We start from the raw sequence: 18,085 nt of genomic DNA, 5'->3' as shown, positions 1-18,085 counted from the left end.
AGTCATTTTAAAGGGAGCACTAATTCATCAATGGGAATTTAAAAATAAGTCACTCATACACAAAGAAATTTGATTGTTTACACAGTTATTTGTTTTAATTTTCAATTTTATCAGATGTATGGTCTGAGAATAAAACTTAGGCGATAAGGTCTAGTTTACAGCGAAGTCAGACGGTTTGACGTCACAGGCTGTTGCCATGAAAGGAAAAATGATGTCACAAACAACAGTCTGACTTGATTGCACATCAAAAATACAGGCAAACAGTAGGAGGATGCAAAAGGTCTGGCGCAAAAGACAAATCTCTTTTAAAAATGCATGTGTGACTGCAGGAAGAGCAGTGAAAAGTAAGTAAATGTATACTTTAAGAGTGCCATGATTTCCCCTGTGTGAAAGGTCTTAGAGGTAAACTGGAAAAGGAACAGAAAATACATTTCTGTTCTTTACTGCTCCTTATTCTCCCCTTAGTTTTAGGGCTCATCCATATGGGGAAATTATGTAGTAAACTATACCACAGTGCTATCCATTCCCTGGGTGGACACTCCTACTCTAGAGTAAGAGCGGATTTTTCTGGTTAATTTATTTTATTTTGAAAGCAGCTTAAGCTATATCGGGGAAGAGGGAAATCCACCCTTACTCCCAAATAAGAACATCCATCCAGGGAATTCACAGCACAGCTACCGTGGTATGAGTTCAGACCTTGCTTTTTAGTAGCATGACCTCCCCTGTAGATGTTCCCTTTGTGGTGGAAGTGTGGGCCCTGGGAATACAACGGGGATTTTACCAAAGCCTGCAGTGGGACCAGGAGCCCACCCGGGACCTTTCCTCTCACCTGAGATGTAGGCAGGATGCGGTTTAGATCTCAGGGTCCATCACTGCCGCATCCTGTCCTTGGAGCTCTACAAAAGTCCTTCAGAGCCTCTTTGAAAACTGAAACATTAAGCGTTACACACAGTGATAAAAACCACCAGATTTTTTTTGTCACGCTTCATTTTTAAGAGAAAGCCTGGCTACAGTTTTTTATGTCGGAACCAAATTCTGCTTTTCCAGCATCATCACGCTGATCAGGAAATAATGAGAGGAAGATTACGTTCCTGTTGGTTCCGTGATGTTGAAGGATGGAAAAGCCCTTCTGCACTGAACAGAACACACTAAAGTAGGATAAATTATGCCTGGGGCTACGTATGTATTGTGAGGGACATTCACCAGATCTGCCAGGAGGTGGAATAGGCCAACACACGGCCCTTGGAAAATAACAGTTGCCTTGTAAAATACCACAAGGTACCCTTGGTGGTATTTTATGGGAAAGCAATTAATTTTGTTTTTTGGTATAATGGCGTATATCATAAACACAAATTTCACGTGCTTAGTCTGGAAACTCCCAGCAATCTCCCCAGACTCAAGGGCGTGGAGCAATGGCACCAACTGACGTCCGTGAACCCTGCTGCCATCTGTCCCGCGAGAGACATCATGGTGAGAACCTCTCAACCAGCAACCACCAACTATTCCAGTCGCACTCATAAAATGAATTGCCTTGAAATCCTAAAAGTATGCCAGAAATATAACATAATTCCTTCAAAGGAGTCGAGTTAGTAAGTTGGACCACGGAGACTACTGTCCACTACTCTAAATGTACCATCTTAAATTCCCCCAACCAATCCACCTCCATGAATATCAAGTAAGCACGCCTCCAGACAGCGTGGAGGATTGGAGTTTTCATATCTAAGCTTATTATTCCTAATATCACAGAGACACTTCCCTGAATTGTCCTTCTCCTTCCCAAATTCCCCATCTGACCAGATGTCTTTCTCTCTCTTGCTTTCACCTGTCAATCATGTTCACAGCTGAAATTTGATTTCTCTCCCAACAGTAACCTTAGATGAAATATTACCATAGGGGTCAGAACTGTCTGAACCTTGCCATAAAAGTTCGTTAACTCTTCCGAGACCTGAGAGCTATTTGCTTAAAAGTAACAGATTTTGCTGCTGTTTTTTCTTTTCTGTAATATGTGAAAGCATAGCCACAAAATATTGGAAGGAAGGCACAAGGAATTGTCCCGGAGAGCAGCCAGCTAAGCAAGGCCTGAGATCACAAGTGTCTATCAGGGAAAAAGCTTTTGCTTTTTTATTGTATGGATAACAAGAATGTGTATTACTTATAATATTTATATAAATCTAATAGTCACATATATAAATTACAGGAACCACAAAAGTTTTCCTACGGGATTACTGAAATTAGAACCATTACACTAGGAACAAGGTGACGGAACATGTGCTGCACTTTTGCAATGAAAATACGTACTTAATGTATTTACTCCAGCTGAATCGCTCTTTGGCTCTGTTCTTGCAAAAAGCATGTTGCACTTTAAGCTTGCACAAAAACCCAAGTGGTCTGGTTTCCCTCTCATTTACAGTGGTGAAACACAGAAAGAAATGCATTGCAGGCAAAACCCTACCCGGGGTGTTCCTCAGCGAAGCGAGAGGAGCTTCAGGCTCAAAATGAACCTCTTCTGGTGCTCCTTGAGACACCTATTCCCGCAGCCTATACACCAACAAAAACTCCTCTTGGTGCTATTTAACGGAGAGTCTAGAGCACCAAGTACATCTTCCCCATCCTCACTCAAATTTTAAATAATAAAAAATAATAAGGAATAAACCAAGCTTAATTCCACAAGCCAGTAGAATTCAACTGTTTTCTAACAGCACGTGACTGCTGATGAAAGTGCGGTAGGCTGTACGGCAGCTTGTGTTCTTAACTAAAACAGGAGGTTTCATAAAAAAAATTCACACAGGAATCTGTCACTGCAACCTTGGTGCTCATTTAAGCCACTTAGTATTTTTTATAGTCAAGGTCAATAAAAATCAGATTCCGTGGAAAAAATAAAGGGCCTGTTTGAGTCTAGCAGGGGAAGGGACTGAAAGTTTAATTCCCACATTTTCATTAGCGGCATATTTTTTAGTCAATGTTGACAGACTGAACGAACACAAATTTCCAGAGGAAAGCAGTGCTGTGAATTAAACTCTATTGTAATTTGTAAGTACAGAAGTCATCTAACACAGACTCATGATTTTCATCGAGATCTAAGGGAGATCTTCAGAAGACCCATCCTTAATCCCCGTAGCTGATGTCTGAACGCTAGCATTTGAAGAAAAAGAAAGAAAACATTTGCAAAGGATTATATATGAGTTGTGGGACACGGGAGAGCTGCCTGGCTGACAAAAGTACAAAGCCCCATCATCGCAAATGGTTCGTGTAGGCACCTGAAAGTCAGCCTCATCCGACAGCCCAGGGAACTCCACCACAGACTGTCACCAGCTCCCCAGGGCTGGACCAAAAAGCACTGTCTTAGCAGCAGAAAACAAAGCAGCCAGATTACCACCCCTGCTGAAATATGTCAAATTGCTAATGAAAATGAAAACATACCTTTTTTTTTTGACCTCAGGTAACAGGGATTTTCACATCACCGTTGTAGATGATTCTCTCGGGTACCTAATTTAGTAAATATATTAAAATAAACCATTATTAAAAGGAATTTTTAACATTGTAAAACACGTCTATTGTGCCACTATGGTACAGAATAGGACCTTTTATATTCAAATCCTAAATTAAATTTAGAAAGTCTCTTGTACCTTTTATTAACTGTGAGTGAGTGAAAAGAAATTAACACAGTTTGAAGTGAAACATTTCCAGCTCACCTATCTAGTCTTTACTTTACATTAATAACAGGAGACTCTTCCTGACAAATTACCTTAAAAACACATATTTTTGCCTCACCAGTGAATATCAGCTTCTAAGACCTGAAAGCATGTAGCTTTCTGTATTTCTTTCTTAATGGTTGTTATTAGCTGCACTAATGTAATTGGCAAAATAATAATCAATTTTTGTACACACTCCATTATTTTCCAGACAGTAGTTTAATAACAAAAGCAGAGCTGTCATTTCTCCCTGCGGTTACTCACACTGTACAAATTCATCCTGTCAACACATATTTAAAATCTAATTTAAAAAAAAATTCAACATAGAGTGAGTCTTTGTACAATAAGTGAGATAAGTCAGTGAGTCAATCCACATTTCTTAAATATGGATATTTTGTTGTGTCCCTTAGAGTTAACTTTCTCTCCCTGAGTGTGCACACACAGGCATATACATATATTTTCTATAAACCGCCTGCAGGAATGCTTCAGCTCCATCCATTTCTTGTAACTATACAGCATAATCAGAGCAAGAATAAACCACAAGTCTGATCGGTTTGAATAAGAAAAAAAAGCAAGACAAACTATAGGCGCTTTTTCAGCATTTTGATTGCACATCAGCTCTGCAGCTTTGAAAACAAAAGTCCGCTGCACGTTTGGTGCCAGCTGAATGATCCCTCTCCCACATCCCACCCAAAGGTGGGACAGGCACACTGAAACGGTCCCGCATGCCACTGAAAGCAACGTTTCCTTTTTTTTTTTTTTTGCTTTTCCTTTTCTTTTCTTTTTTTTTTTTTTTTTTCCTGAGAAAGGGGATGGTACTTCCTTAAATGCAATACTTGGCACACGGCCCGGGATCTCTTAAAGCAAATGACTCCCGTAGACCTTTGGTGTCATTTTCCTCAAGATGACCTCTGCTTTCATGCCAATCGGTGAATCCATCCTGTTATTCATGCATGCATGGGGCCGAGCGGAATAGGTACTCAAGCCTCACACCTGACGAGCATCCAGAAAGCGATGCGGTCAGCCTGCTTTTAGCAGTCTCAGCCTTTGCTGTGGCCATCCCTGCTCTAAAACCACAACTATTCAGCCACATCACAGGAGACCTGAAACAGGATGGCACCAGCCCGCTTTCACCGGCAAGGCGCATTGATTCATTTAGCGGCTTTATTTAACTATCAGTTTATTAATAAGGAAAGAGTCAAAGAAAGTAAGACAGCGTGAAGGCAGCCAGAGACACTAAGCAGATTTATTAATTTAAGAAGGCTGATCACTTTCCTGCATTTTATCTGACAGAGTTGGTGCAAGAGAGTTATACTCAATAAGTTTTCTACTCTATACTGTGCTATTTTAAAAGGATTTCACAATAAAGGAAGCTGAAAGACTGTGCACAGTCTGGAGATCGTATCTGGTGTGACATGAATATAGTATTTTAACCAGATTTAATCTTACAGTATTCCCTCCTCTACAATGACTTTGCAGGAGGAAACCCTACAGAAAGGAAAATCTGTTCATCCCACACCACAAAACACTGAATCGCATTGCAGGCTCCAGCAGCTCTTCCTACGTATTAAAATGCTTTCCTCGGGGAATTTGGAAGCAGTTAAGGGGGGGGGGGGGGGGGGGCAGGGGAGAGAAAAAAAAATCCTAGATTTTGTTTGGTTCACTTTAGGGCTCATTTTCATTGTCACTAATGTTTGACTGCAACAGCTCCAAGTGCTTGAGGGAGCAGGGGCTGTTTGCAGTGGAGAGCACCACAGCTTTAGAAGCTGATATCAACAAAACCCCCTGATTCTAGCCCCATCCCCTTTAGCATCATGACAGCCCACTGCCAAGGCCTTGGCAAGAACTTTTGTCTCCAAATTGGAGAAGCGGGGTTCAGGCTGCAGGCAAGTGAATCTGCTCGCTTTCTTATAGAAAAGGGCCTTAAGCTTAATCGCATAAACATTCCGAGATACATCCACATAGACTTGGGAAACTCAGCCTCAGAAAGTCTCCGTACTTCAGATTCTTTAAAAGCCATGAAATGTAAATCCTGCCCCCCCTGCCCCATCTTGCTCCCTGCAGAGATCTCAGGGCCTGATCCAAAATGTCATTTAAAAAGCTCCCTTTGATTGCAGTGGGGTTTAGATTAGTCTCCATGTGAGCACAGGCGAAAAGAAAAAGAAAGGAAAAAGAAAAGGAAGGAAAGGGAAAAAAATTAAGAACAAGAAAAGAAAAGAGAAGGGAAGAAAGAGGAACAGATGAAACAAGGAAGAAAAGAAAAGAGAGAAGATAAAAGAAGGGAAAAGAAAGGGAAAGAAAGGGAAAGAAAAGAAAGGGAAAGAAAAAAGCAGAGGAAAAGAGAAGAGAAGAGAAGAGAGAAAAGAGAAGAGAGAAAAGAGAAGAGAGAAAAGAGAAGAGAGAAAAGAGAAGAGAGAAAAGAGAAGAGAGAAAAGAGAAGAGAGAAAAGAGAAGAGAGAAAAGAGAAGAGAGAAAAGAGAAAAGAGAAAAGAGAAGAGAAAAGAGAAAAGAGAAGAGAAAAGAGAAAAGAGAAGAGAAAAGAGAAAAGAGAAGAGAAAAGAGAAAAGAGAAGAGAAAAGAGAAAAGAGAAGAGAAAAGAGAAAAGAGAAGAGAAAAGAGAAGAGAAAAGAAAAGAAAAGAGAAAAGAAAAGAAAAGAAAAGAGAAAAGAAAAGAGCAAAGACGACTGTGAACCAAAGAGGAGGGGAAGTGCTCTGTGAACATACCTAGGGGACGGTCAGCCAGCTGAAGCCGCCTGGGTGACACACCGGAGCTAAGCTTTGGATGCCCGGACGGATCCTTTAGTTACGCACAGACTCCCCTTTTGTTCCAGGAATTCCATTTGGAAACAAACAAACAAGCGAGCAAACAACCAACCAAAGGATGCTGCCCTCGCCCTTCCCCGTCCCTCCCGGCTCCCTGCCCGCCCCCGCCCCGCACCTGCCTGCGGTGGGACCCCGGGGCTGGGGGCAGCCCCCCAAGCCCGGTGCGTGGGAGCACCTCCACCCGCCCCGGGGGACGTGGGTGCCCGGAAAAGGCCGGCGCCCCCCGGCGCGGCGGCCGAGCCGGCCTGGCGGGGGCGGGGCGCGGGGCAGCCCCGGCCGGGCCCCGCCGTCCCAGGCCCATCCGCCCCTCCGGGCTACCGAGGTAGCCCCGGACTGGCTGCCCAGCACCCCGCGGGTGCTGCTGGAGAGCTCGTCGGGGGAAGGGAGGGGGGGTTACACCGTTATAGAGGGACCCCCTCCCCGGGCCGGGTTATTTGCGAGCTGCTGGAAGCAGGCGTTTAAGAAGCCGTGCCAGAATTCTCCCCCAATGTGCTGCTCTCCCCGGGCCGAGGCAGGTGCCGGGAGGGCAGCGGGGAGGCAAACGGGTGTGCCCCCCCGGTCCTGGGCACCCTGCTCTGCCTGACACCCCGCAGCCCTCGGGGACGCGCGAGTTTAACACCAAAACCCAAGGGATGAGGGGCAGGGAGATGCCAGAGCTCCTGCTGAAATAGGGTGTTGAGCCTTAACGCCTCCGTACGCAGTCATTGACATTTCTGCTTCAACGGGGGACAAGCTGCTGAGAACATTTTTCAGGACTGTGCTTCTTTATGAATTAACAATTGAGAGTGGCAACCAGGGACGCTCCGTTCCCTACCCCCGCTGGAAACTTGAAGACACTGCTTGATTTGTTGCTCGCTGGGTATTTTTTTCTCTGCGTGGCGCAGAAACACCACTTCTAGCAAACTTCTGCTCTGGCTTCAATTCCCTCCGTGCAAGGTGATTCATAGAGATGGATTAAAAAATAATAAAACAAAAAAAAGCAAAGGAGATCACGTCACAAAGGCAACAGGGCTTCAAACCAAGCAAGGAGAGAGGCAGGGCAGTCTCCATCCCCGTAACTCACTGCACTACAACTACAGGCCTGCACGCTTCACTGCTGTCGGAAGTGGCTCGGGTTTAAAAGCTAGACTTCAGGAAAAAAAAAAAATTGCGTACGGCAACAGTGAAAGAAAATGATCATTTCAGCGAGCAATAAGATACGAGCAGCTTGCATCGGGGGCACTGAGACGTTATCACACCGTGCTGGGTCAACCTGATACGGTGGGAGATAGCCAGGGCTGGAGCCGGAGCTGCCTATCTGCCGCTACACCCGGCTACAGCCTTGCCGATCCCTGGCCTTTTGCTTTTCACTTGAAAAGTTAAGTCACATCCTGGACTATTTTTGCATCGTGTTGGCTTACAGCTCACAAATCTGAATGCACTCAGCCCTCAGAGAGTGACAAATGTTATTCTCGGTCCTCCCCCACAATTTCAGGCAGTCAAGAATTAGATGCAGCAGAGTGTACAGTATTTTAATCTATTGATTTGTATCTGCTGTGCCCAAAAAATTCATTAGAGGGGCCTTAAAAGTGTGAAGTGGTTGAGTGCTCAGGTCCCTCCCGAAAAGATGAATCCTCTCGACAGCCGCTCACCTCTGCCACGTCCTGGGGTGTGCTACCTCGTGTTATTCATACCAAGACCTGCACTTAAAACAGGTATCTGAAGCATTTGACTACAGACGGCTCAAGTGTGTGTGTGTGTGTGTGTGTACAAGCAGGATTGCTTTTTGTCCCGGCTGAGCAAACAAAATCTATCCCACTCTCCATAGCTACCCCTGGAATGCCCAAGCCTCATGGCAGCAGCTCACAACACGGCCATTCGGAAAGAGGGAGGGAAGAAAGTTTATCAAAAAATCTTAATTCCTAACATTGAAGTATGTAGGATTATTATTTTTTTTCCTGTGTGAAATTTTAAATTCAGCCATCCGAACAGGTGTCAGAAACAGTGGGTCCATTTAGCTCCTCTGATGATCGGAGTAATAAATATAGAGGATTTCCTTTCAATGCAGCACATGCTGAAATGACACCAATGTAGTTCTGGCATCTGAGCAGATAATTCTGATATATGCATCATTTCCTCCCTAAATCCAGGAAGCAGCTACACTCTCTATCTGATATTAGTATATTATGTCAAATAGAAATTGGTATTAAAATTATGAATGATTCTAGATCAAGAACTTCCTACACACTACGCAGAGGGAGGGGGAGGAAACAGCTGCGCAAAAGCTTTCGGAAGGGAAAGGAAAAAAAGAGCTGGCAAAGTTCATTTTTTAAACAAAAAATTTGCTGCCATGTTTCACGTGGGGGTAGTTTTCAAGTGGCATTTTGATTCAGCGCAGGCGTTTTTGTTTTAAAAGGGTGAAGAAGACTTTCTAATAAATAGAAGCTCTCACCGCTCCGTTTGCAAACGGGCGCTTCTCGCACGGTGCCTGCCCAGCGGTGGTGAGAAATTGTTCAAGAAATAAATATGCGCTGGTGCGACTGGGATATTTCCCTCCCTTCTCCCCTCTTTTTTTTTTTAGGATGCCGTCCAGGATGACATTTCTCGAGCAGGGTAAAATGCTGCAGCACAAACACAAAAATACTCTTGGACTCTGCTCAGCAGAAGCCTGGAGGTCGGGCGGAGGGTTATGTTTCATTTTAGGGGGGGGAAATAAAAAAGGCTTAAGCGTAAGGTGGGATGGGGAGGGAGGAGAGGGCTGAGCCACAGCGCACACCATTTCCCAGCCAGCAAAGGGCCGCTCTCCGTGCACGTTATCTCCCGGCACCGGTCACATGAAAGTTCTTTGTAATGTAGTTAATAAATGGGAAAGCACTGTAGGACTATGGGAGAAATAGGATGTTGTTAGTGATGGGGAGATTAAGACCACGCATGCCTTTTGACACACGATTGCCCGGCTCGGGCAGCGTTCCCCCTGCTTTAGGCGGAGAGGTACCTGCGGGAGAACGGCGGGATCCTGCTCCCCTTTGAAATCCCTGGGGATTGCACCTCCGAGCTCAATGGGAGCAGGATTGAGGCCAGAGTCAAGCGAGGGGTGATTAATGAACACAGGTTATTCAGAGCAGAGCGGTTCCAATTAGTCCTCAGCAAGCAGTCCTGCGGCAAAGGTGGGCGCTCCCCTGCAATGATTCATACAGAGAACCCCACTACTCGCTTTGCTTTAGTGAGCATTAAAATGTGCATCTATTTTTTTTTTTCTCCTTCAGTTGGGCAGTTGGTGTGTTTCAGGCTGAAATTCAAGTGCAACCTAAGGAAGGCAGCGTTTTTTTTTTTTATTTGCAGAGCAAGATTGCAATGTGTCTTAACGATGCCAAATTGGGAGAGAGCCTTTTTTCCCCTCTCAGGCTGGGTGTGCGATGGGAATTTTCCCTTTTGCACTCGGTCTATTTCTAGGAAGGATTTCTCTTATCGCTGTTCAAACAGGGTGGGGTTTTTTTGCCTCTGAGAAAGAAGATACTTCAAGGAGGCATAGGTGCTCCCCTCGCTCTGCGCTGCTATTTAAAATCCTAGTGCCAGCTCCTAACTTTGCCTGCAAGGAAACCCGGAGCGGCAGTGGGACGCGGGGATGAGGCTGGACCAGAAGCGGGTCCCGCTGCGGGGGCGTGGGGCTGGGCGCTCCCTCGGGGGCCGCAGCGTCCCTTTGGGGGGGCTTTGCCGAGGAGAGGCCTCGCTCCTTCCCTTCCTTAGGGCAGGGCTCCTTTGGGAGCTCTCGGCAAGGGCAGCGGCAAAGCCTCGAAGCGACCCCCTGCAAAAAAAACCCCGGGCATCAGTAAAGGCTCGGCCGGGGAAGGGGAGGTGGGAGAAGAAGTAAAAAGCAGTCCTGTCTTTCGCAGCAGATAATTCTCTGCTCAGCCAATAGCAACCAGTTTACCCACAGCTTACACATTAACCAGCAAATGGAACTCGAATTAACCAGAATCTGGAGCTTGAACCATTACTCAAACCCTGGTGCAACAGCAGGTCAGATGCCAAAGGGCAGGTTGGTGCCCCGGCACCGGGGAGGGGCGAGGCGCAGCATCGGCATCGGGAACCACGGCCACCAACGCCCGCTGTCACCCACGGCGGGGCCGGCTCTCCGTCCCCTCAGAGGGACCTCAGCGGGAGCAGGTTGACCTCCAGCAGCGCCCAGCGCCCACTGACGCAGGTTCCCGCGGGTGCAGGCGCCCGCGGGGGGGTCTCGGGGCCGCATCCTGACCTTGGCACACGGGGCAGGATGGGGTCCGAGACATGGGCTGGTCCAGCCGGGCAGAGGAACGGCAACAGGTCCTCTCCTTTCAGTGCCACCAGCGCCCGGGAGGGATGACCTTACAGCTGGGAAGAAGTTGCACCAACAGTGGTGGGGCAGGGGGGTGGAATATAAGGGAAAAAAAAAACAGTGCTGGGTTTATGAGCCCGGGTCTGGAGATAAAACTCCCATCCTGGAGCGGCTGGAGCATCCTTCGGAGAGTCCTCCGCTTCTGAAATAACCTGGGCAGATAATCCCATTCAAAGAGCGGGAGAGGGCTCTGCAAACGGATGCTGGAGGTTCTCGGGGAAGGTGGCTTTAAACGAACCCGGTGGAGGGTTTGAGGAGCCTTTCGAAGTCGAAATGCCCTTTGACATGGAGAACTGAAGTGAAGAGGGGCTCGGAGACCTGAACGTTTCTAGCACGTTAACCTTTGGATTGACTGTTTAGGACAAATAACTCTCAAAAGTTGGAGGAAGTCCTTTGAATTTTTTTTTCTCTGCTCCTCAGTTCTCTCTGAGCTTTCTAAGGCCTGTAGCAAAAAAAAAAAAAACAAAAAAAAACCAAACAACGAAAAAAACCCCACCAAAAAAACCACCACGGGGCAAACAAAAGAAGAAGGGGAGGGGGAAAGCAAAGCGAAGAAAAAAAAGGAGGCAGTATGGACCCAAATGGCAAGGAATCTTTCGATGTAGCATTAAGTGGCTTTGTGACGAGCCAAGCCTGATGCGGTGTCATCTCTTACTAGAGACAGGCATGCTTTGCTGGGATCAGATGATAAGAGGATGTGAAGTCTTCCCTTTCACTTCACTCCATCATAAAACAATCAAAATATAGGGCCGTATCATGTCATCAGGTTTTTAAGCAGACCTCCCCTTTGAGGTCTCCTAAAACCTGGTGGGATGATCTGAGTCACTGAAACTGAGCTCAGAGCAATACTGAGAAGTCAGAAGCAGCACCTGAAAGCTCACGTTTTTCATCTACCTGAGAGATAACTTGATTTCTAGCGGGCGACAATTTTCCACTTTACAGGAAGCTATCCTTTCCCTTCTCCCCTCCTGAATATTATCGAGTCCAGCTCTTGTATCAGCATCACCCCTTCGCCAGGCAGTACACTGAAGTACTTGCTCTCGGAGTTCTTGAACTTTAAACTACAGACTAAGAAACTGAGTACGGAATCAAAAAAATGCAGTTTATTATTGTAGATTATTCTCTCTTTTGATATAACCATAGAGTCGAAAATGAAAGAAAAGCACATAGGAACATCACACGTGGTTAGTTAGTAACTCAAGATATAAAACAATTTTGCACAGCAAAATATGTAAAAGAAAAAGTAACTGACAAGATTTTTTTATATTTATTGTGGTAAGATTTACTTTCCATTTTTTTTTTTTAAAAGACAGGATATCAGTCCCTGAAAATAAAATTTACTGATTATTGCCTTTAAAACTGTGGAATTTTTGAAGTTACAGAAAATCCAGTTCTGCACCACAATACAACTGTAAAAAAATCTGCATCATTTTAAAACTGTGCAGTAATGCCATCTTTATAACTGCATAAATTGTATTAGCGTTCTAAACAGGTTCATAATTTTTTTTTGTTGTTTTTGTATTATATGCTTGCAGGTTATATCTTAGTGCAATTCAGTCCCAAATACTTCAATTTTGGAAAAAAAAAAAAAAAAAAAAACCAACCAAAAAACCAACCCATACATTTTGAATGTAAAATACCCCTATAGATATAAACAGGGGTGCCTCCCCCTTTTAATACTTTGGTTTTCAAATACAGTCAGTGGTATAGCAAGGACTACATATACCCAACTTATATTTAAGTTGCAAGCACATGCTGCATAAACTACTTTTTAAAACAGTCCCGTTGCAAATTCTACCCCCCTTTACATCACGACAGTAAACAATTTAGTGCATCAATCTTTAAAAAAAAATCTACATCTAAACAGACCTAACTCTTTCGAATTTATCTATAACATTCCTTTATCTGTAGCATACATTTTAACTGGGCTAACAGATGACAGAAACTAGAATTAAATTATATACTAGGAACCCAGAGCATTCCACATTTGACAATGACCAAATGCAAAAGGAAAAAAAAAAAATGGGGCAGATTACTTAAAATTAATTTTTAGACTGTTTTAGGCAACAGCATGGTTTCAATGTCCCCCCCGAGTGGGATGTGAATTTTGAACATCTTTCCAAAGTTCTTTTTGTGTGTGTGTTGTTTTTTTTTTTAATATATATATATTTTTTTTGCCACATTAGGTTATCAAAATCCATTCTGGCGGGTTTTTTGAGAGGGAATGCTTCAGTGCATTTAAAAGGAAGTCTGAAGTTTTGAGTAACTCAAAGCAGTTTTAGAGCAGATGCAAACTTTAATGGGGAGGAAGAGGAGGAGGAGGAAGATCAAAGGTTGCACTTTTTTGCTTTCAACCCAAAAAAGTGATGAGGCAATAAAACAAAAGGATGAATGCCATGCCATAATAGTCTCCAAAAGTCCATTTCCAAGCAAAAGAAAAAAAAAAAATAATTATACCGTACATGACCAGCATGCAGGGTTTTTTATTAATATAATGTCTCTTTTTCATAGTCTTTCGAAACAGTTATAGTTCATTGTTGCTAAGACAAAATAGCAAGCGTAATGCATGAGATGAGTATGGGATTCTAATGGCAGACTAAAGTCTCACGTTTGGCAGATTAAGGCCAAAACTCACATGAACACACGGAAGGTTGATGCAGGCTTGATTTTGGCAGGTGGATCTAGGCATATCTCTAGTTTTGCACAACAACGCTAAAAACTGATGGAACTCAGCAAGCTGGAGTCTAAAAATTTCACATTGTTTTTGTATTTTTTTGTTTTTGTTTTGTGTTTTTTTGTATTTTTTTTAAATTTTATTTTTCTTTTTGCAAAGCTCAAATCTCATATGAGGAACTCAGGATGGCAAAAAAAAAAAAATCTGACTTTTTGGACACAGCAAGCTCAAAAGAAAAAAAAAACCTCATGAACTTAAAAATATATATATATATAATGTGGATGGCAGGTTTCAAAGAAGAGCAAGCTTCATATGAAGAACTGAGTTGGTGGCGAGTTGGATCTTTTAAATTTAAAAAAAAAAACAACAAAACCACAACAGCAAGCCCCCACAAAAAAAAAAAAAATTAAAAAAATAATAATAATAATAAACAGAAAAGAAACTCATGTAGAACTTTTGGTCGGCCACCACGGAGCCAGCCCACCTTAAAAAGCAAAAAAAAAAAAAAAAAACCCAAAAAAGCAAAAGGGCAAACAAACGAGAACCACCAACAAAAGCCACCCCCAAGAGCCAACTTTGTTTTAAAATTGTTTTGAGTTTTCGCTCTTTAAAAAACGCCCTAGAAGGCGGCAAGGCGGGCGGTCGCTCTAGCAAAGCCCCCAACACCAACTCCCAGGGAGAACTTTTAGTTAAGGTGGCAAGGCTGTGGGCACTCACATGAAAAACTCTGGAGAGGAGGGGTTGTCGCTGCTGGATCCGTTTTCTCTGAAGCCATTGCTGACCAGCTTCTCGTACTTTTCCTTGTAGGCGTCCCTCTCCCGGACCAGCCTGGAGATCTCCTGCTTTAGGTGCTCCACTTGCTGCAGCAGCTGGTTCTTCTCCGACTCCAGGACGTGCCGCTGCTGGACCCTCTTGAAGCGGCAGGACTGGGCATAGCCCCTGTTTTTGAGGGTCCTCCTCTTCTGCTTCAGCCGGATCACCTCTTCCTTGCTGACGCCCCGCAGCTGCCGGTTCAGCTCCCGCACCGACATGGTCACCAGCTGCTCGTCGGAGAAGCGGTCGTCGAAGTGGAGCCCCCCGCCGCCGCCGCCGCCGCCGCCGGCGCCGTGGTGCGGGTGGTGCAGCCCCCCGGCCCCGCCGCCGCCGCCGCCGCCGCCGGAGCCGGCGGCCGAGGAGGCGGAGGAGGGCGGCGCGCTGCCCGGCGGCGCCGCCGCCGCGGCGTGGGGGTGCCCGCCGCCGCCGCCGCCGCCGCCGCCGCCGCCGCCGCCGCCGCCGCCGGCGCCGTGGTGCGGGTGGTGGTGGTGGTGGTGGTAGTGGGGCGCGCCGCCCTGCGCCGCCGCCGCGGCGATCACCGCCGACACCACGGCGGCCGCCGAGCCCATCTCCTCGGGCGGCACGGAGCCGGCGGCGGCGCCGGCGGCCGCGGCCAGCTGCTGCCCTCTAGCATAGCCATCGAAGGCGCCGGGCAGCGGGTGGTGGCTGCTGTTGATGAGCGCCTCCACCGCGTCCTCGGGGCTGAAGCCCAGCGCCTCCGGGTTGAGCTGCTGCGGGTAGCCCGTCATCCAGTAGTAGTCTTCCAGGTGGGTCTTCTGGTCGGTGCCGGAGCCGGGGCTGGGCGCCGAGAAGCTGGGGGACGGGGGCACGGAGCTGCAGGGCGTGCTCATCGGGGTGGAAGAGAGCGATCCCCCGGCGATCAAGCGGCCGCACTGGCTGATGATGCGGTCGGTCTCCACCGGCTCCTTTTTCACTTCAAACTTCATCAGATCGAAGTCATTAACATATTCCATGGCCAGGGGACTGGTGGGCAGGTCGGAGCCGCTCATCGCCAGTTCCGATGCCATCCTTTTGCTGCTGACAGTCCTCCAGAAAGGGTGCGCTCCGGGAGCGAGGGGGCTGCTCTGAGTTGCCACCGGGTGAGCCAGCTTGATTTCGGGCGAGCTCCGCTCCGCTCCGCTCCGCTCCGCTCCTCTCCGCGCTCCGCTCCGCTCTCCCCCGCCTGCGCCTCTCGCAGCCTCCGCTCCGCTCCGCTCCGCGTTAGCCCTCGCAGAGTCTCCGCTGCCGCTGATGCATCAGAGCGAGGGGCTCTCGCTATTCGCCTTTTGCATAAAGGGTTGGTTGCTCGGTTTTTTTGGTTGGGTTTTTTTTTTTTTTTTCCTCCTTTCCTCCCCTCTCCCTCCCTTCTCTCTCCTCTCTCTCGCTTTCGCAGCTCGCGAACTGCAGCTGGAAGTGGGAGCTGGCGGCGGTGCGAGGAAATTTGTTGTTGGTTTGTTGTTGTTGTTGGGCTGGGTTGTTATTTTTTTTAACACTTCATGGTGCCTTTCCTCTGGGCTTTCTCATGCAAAGTGCAGAGCGAGGAGAGAGGTTCATCGGGGAAGGGAGGAGGGAAAAGAGAGCGGAGATTTAAAAAAAAAAAAAAATTTAAAAAAAAAAAATCAAAGGCGATATCGCAACCAAAAGACTACTACTAATAATAGTTTAAAAAAAAAAAGAGAGAGAGAGAGGGAAAAAAACCACCTCGACCCCAAAGCTACAGCGAGAAGATGAAAAATATTTTAAAGGTTTCATCCAGCAGGAGAGTTTAAAAGCATTGCTGAGTTTTATAGCGCTCCTGACGTCAAATGGGAAATTGACTCGGCGGCCGGACCAATGGGCGGCCGCCATCCCAGCCCTCATTAGCATAATAGTATAGAAACAAGGAAACTTTTCGGAGCTGTCAATCAGGGCCCCATCAGCTGACTGTCAGCTGGGGAGCGCCTTAACCCCTTCCTGCCCGCCGCCCTCCCCGGCGGAAAGCGGCTGCGGGACGGGGCCCGCTCCTCCTCCTCCTCCTCCTCTTCCTCCTCCTCCTCCTCCTCCTCCTCCTCCTCCTCCCGCTCCCGTTCCCCCGCCGCACCGGGCCGGCCCCGGCCGCCGCGCTCCCCCTTCGGCCGAGCGCCCTGCCCCGGGGCGGGCTGCCCGGGAGCTGCCCCCGCCCGCCCGGGCGGTGCGGGCACCTGAGGGCGCGGAGGAGCTCTCCCTCCGGCCGGGGAGGAAGAAGAGGAGGAGGAGGGAGAGGGGAAGAGCCGGCCGGCCGGCCGCGGGGAGCCGGCAGCGGAGCGCGGGGCTCCGCCGTGCCGGTACCTCCCCCGGGCCGGTACCGGCTCCGCACTCTCGCTCCGCTCCCCCGCAGCGCCCCCGGCATTTCTCTCTCGGTTTGGTTTTTTTTTTTTTTTTTGTACGGGGACGGGGCATCGGTGTCCTCCATCGCCGCCCCCCGCCCCCCTTCCCCAAAAAAAGGGGGGCGAAAGCCCCGCAAGTTTGCAAACCCCGCGCCCGCCGCACTTGGCCTGCTGGCCCGGCCTAATTAATTCATTTAGAACTAATTGTATTTACTTTAGCCCCCCCCCCCCCAACACCACCCCCCCCTCCATCCCTCGACTCCCGCCCCCCGGGAGGGGGCCGGTTCGGGGTGGCCGTGGCAGCGGCGAGCGGGCTGGGACGGCGGAGCGGCGGAGCGGCTCGGTTTAAACCTCGACAGCGCCATCTCTCGTCCAAAGGTCAGTGCCGAGGCGGGCCCCGGCCGGTGCGGAGCCCCGGAGAGCCGGGCCGGGCACCCCCCCGCCCTCGACGGGGCGGCGGTGGTCCCTGCCCCGGTGCCGGTGCCGGTGCCGGTGCCGGTGCCGGTTCCCCCCCCCCCGCCGCGGGCCGGGGAAACCCGCAGCCTCCGGGGCTGGCAGGCTCGATTTTCCGAGCGGGCTTTATGGGAATATCGATAGAATTAAAGTTACTTGTAATTCCGTGATAAATGAGATGTCTCGAGTAAGTAAGATTAAGTGCGGTGCTATAAAGTTGTTTATCTGAAAAGTAATTCTCAGAAACCTGACTTCTGACACTTGGTCATATATTAAACCAGCTTCTTGAACATTGTACTTCAAATCCTCCCTTCTCCCCTTGCCCGGTCCCTTCCCCCTCGGAGTTTGCTATTTATAACCGCACGCAGGGTATTACTCGGTAGGTGCGGGCAAGCCTCTGGGTAATTTTTCACCGACTGTGAAAATCATCATTTGCGATAGCCAAAGAATCTCTGCTGAGGAAATAGTACTTGGCTAGTGGATTTACGAATGGATAACATCTTCTGACTATGCCATTATCAGTACGAGTGCCAGTACTAACATCTGAAAGTCATACAGCATGTACTGTTCCTTGCAGCTAAAAACGGTAGGGCACACTGCAAATTTAGGAAGATAGCTACAGCTAGAGATGATCCTAGAGGCAATTCTCTAAAGCTAAAAAATGCTACCAACGTCGCTAGCGAAATTAAAATACACTTCTGCACGGTCCCGAAACACACCCGCACACGCGCAGCCGCGGACATCTGCTAGCTTTATCTTACGGACTGCGATTCCCGACAAAGTTAGTGCAACTTAACTACTCGGGCTGGCTTTCCTATTTCTTCACGTCGTCGGAATCAACAAAACTTCCAGGCTCGCCGCATAAATCCCCCCAGGACAGCCCAATTCCCTGTATTTGTTTTTTTCCCTGAGCAAGATGAATGTGGTACTG

At 47.7% G+C, this 18,085-nt stretch overlaps 1 protein-coding gene across 2 annotated transcripts in view; it reads right to left on the bottom strand.

Annotated features, from left to right (window-relative positions):
- The window catches only part of MAF (MAF bZIP transcription factor), a 194,403-nt gene extending 176,954 nt beyond the window's left edge, over positions 1–17,449 (bottom strand). For both annotated transcript variants that reach the window (XM_069793405.1, XM_069793404.1), the window contains exons 1-2: positions 14,261–17,449; positions 3,421–3,486 (exon numbers count right to left, since the gene is read on the bottom strand). In XM_069793405.1, the coding sequence (XP_069649506.1) occupies positions 3,453–3,486; positions 14,261–15,384 (1,158 nt within the window). In that variant the 5' untranslated portion in view covers positions 15,385–17,449 and the 3' untranslated portion in view covers positions 3,421–3,452. The remainder of the gene's footprint in view (positions 1–3,420; positions 3,487–14,260) is intronic.
- Between the last annotated feature and the right edge of the window lie 636 nt (positions 17,450–18,085).

This window comes from Haliaeetus albicilla, chromosome 10, assembly GCF_947461875.1.
Source record: "Haliaeetus albicilla chromosome 10, bHalAlb1.1, whole genome shotgun sequence".
NCBI lineage: Eukaryota > Metazoa > Chordata > Aves > Accipitriformes > Accipitridae > Haliaeetus > Haliaeetus albicilla.
Note: the sequence above shows the minus strand (reverse complement) of the source record. Positions and strands in the feature narration are given on the sequence as shown.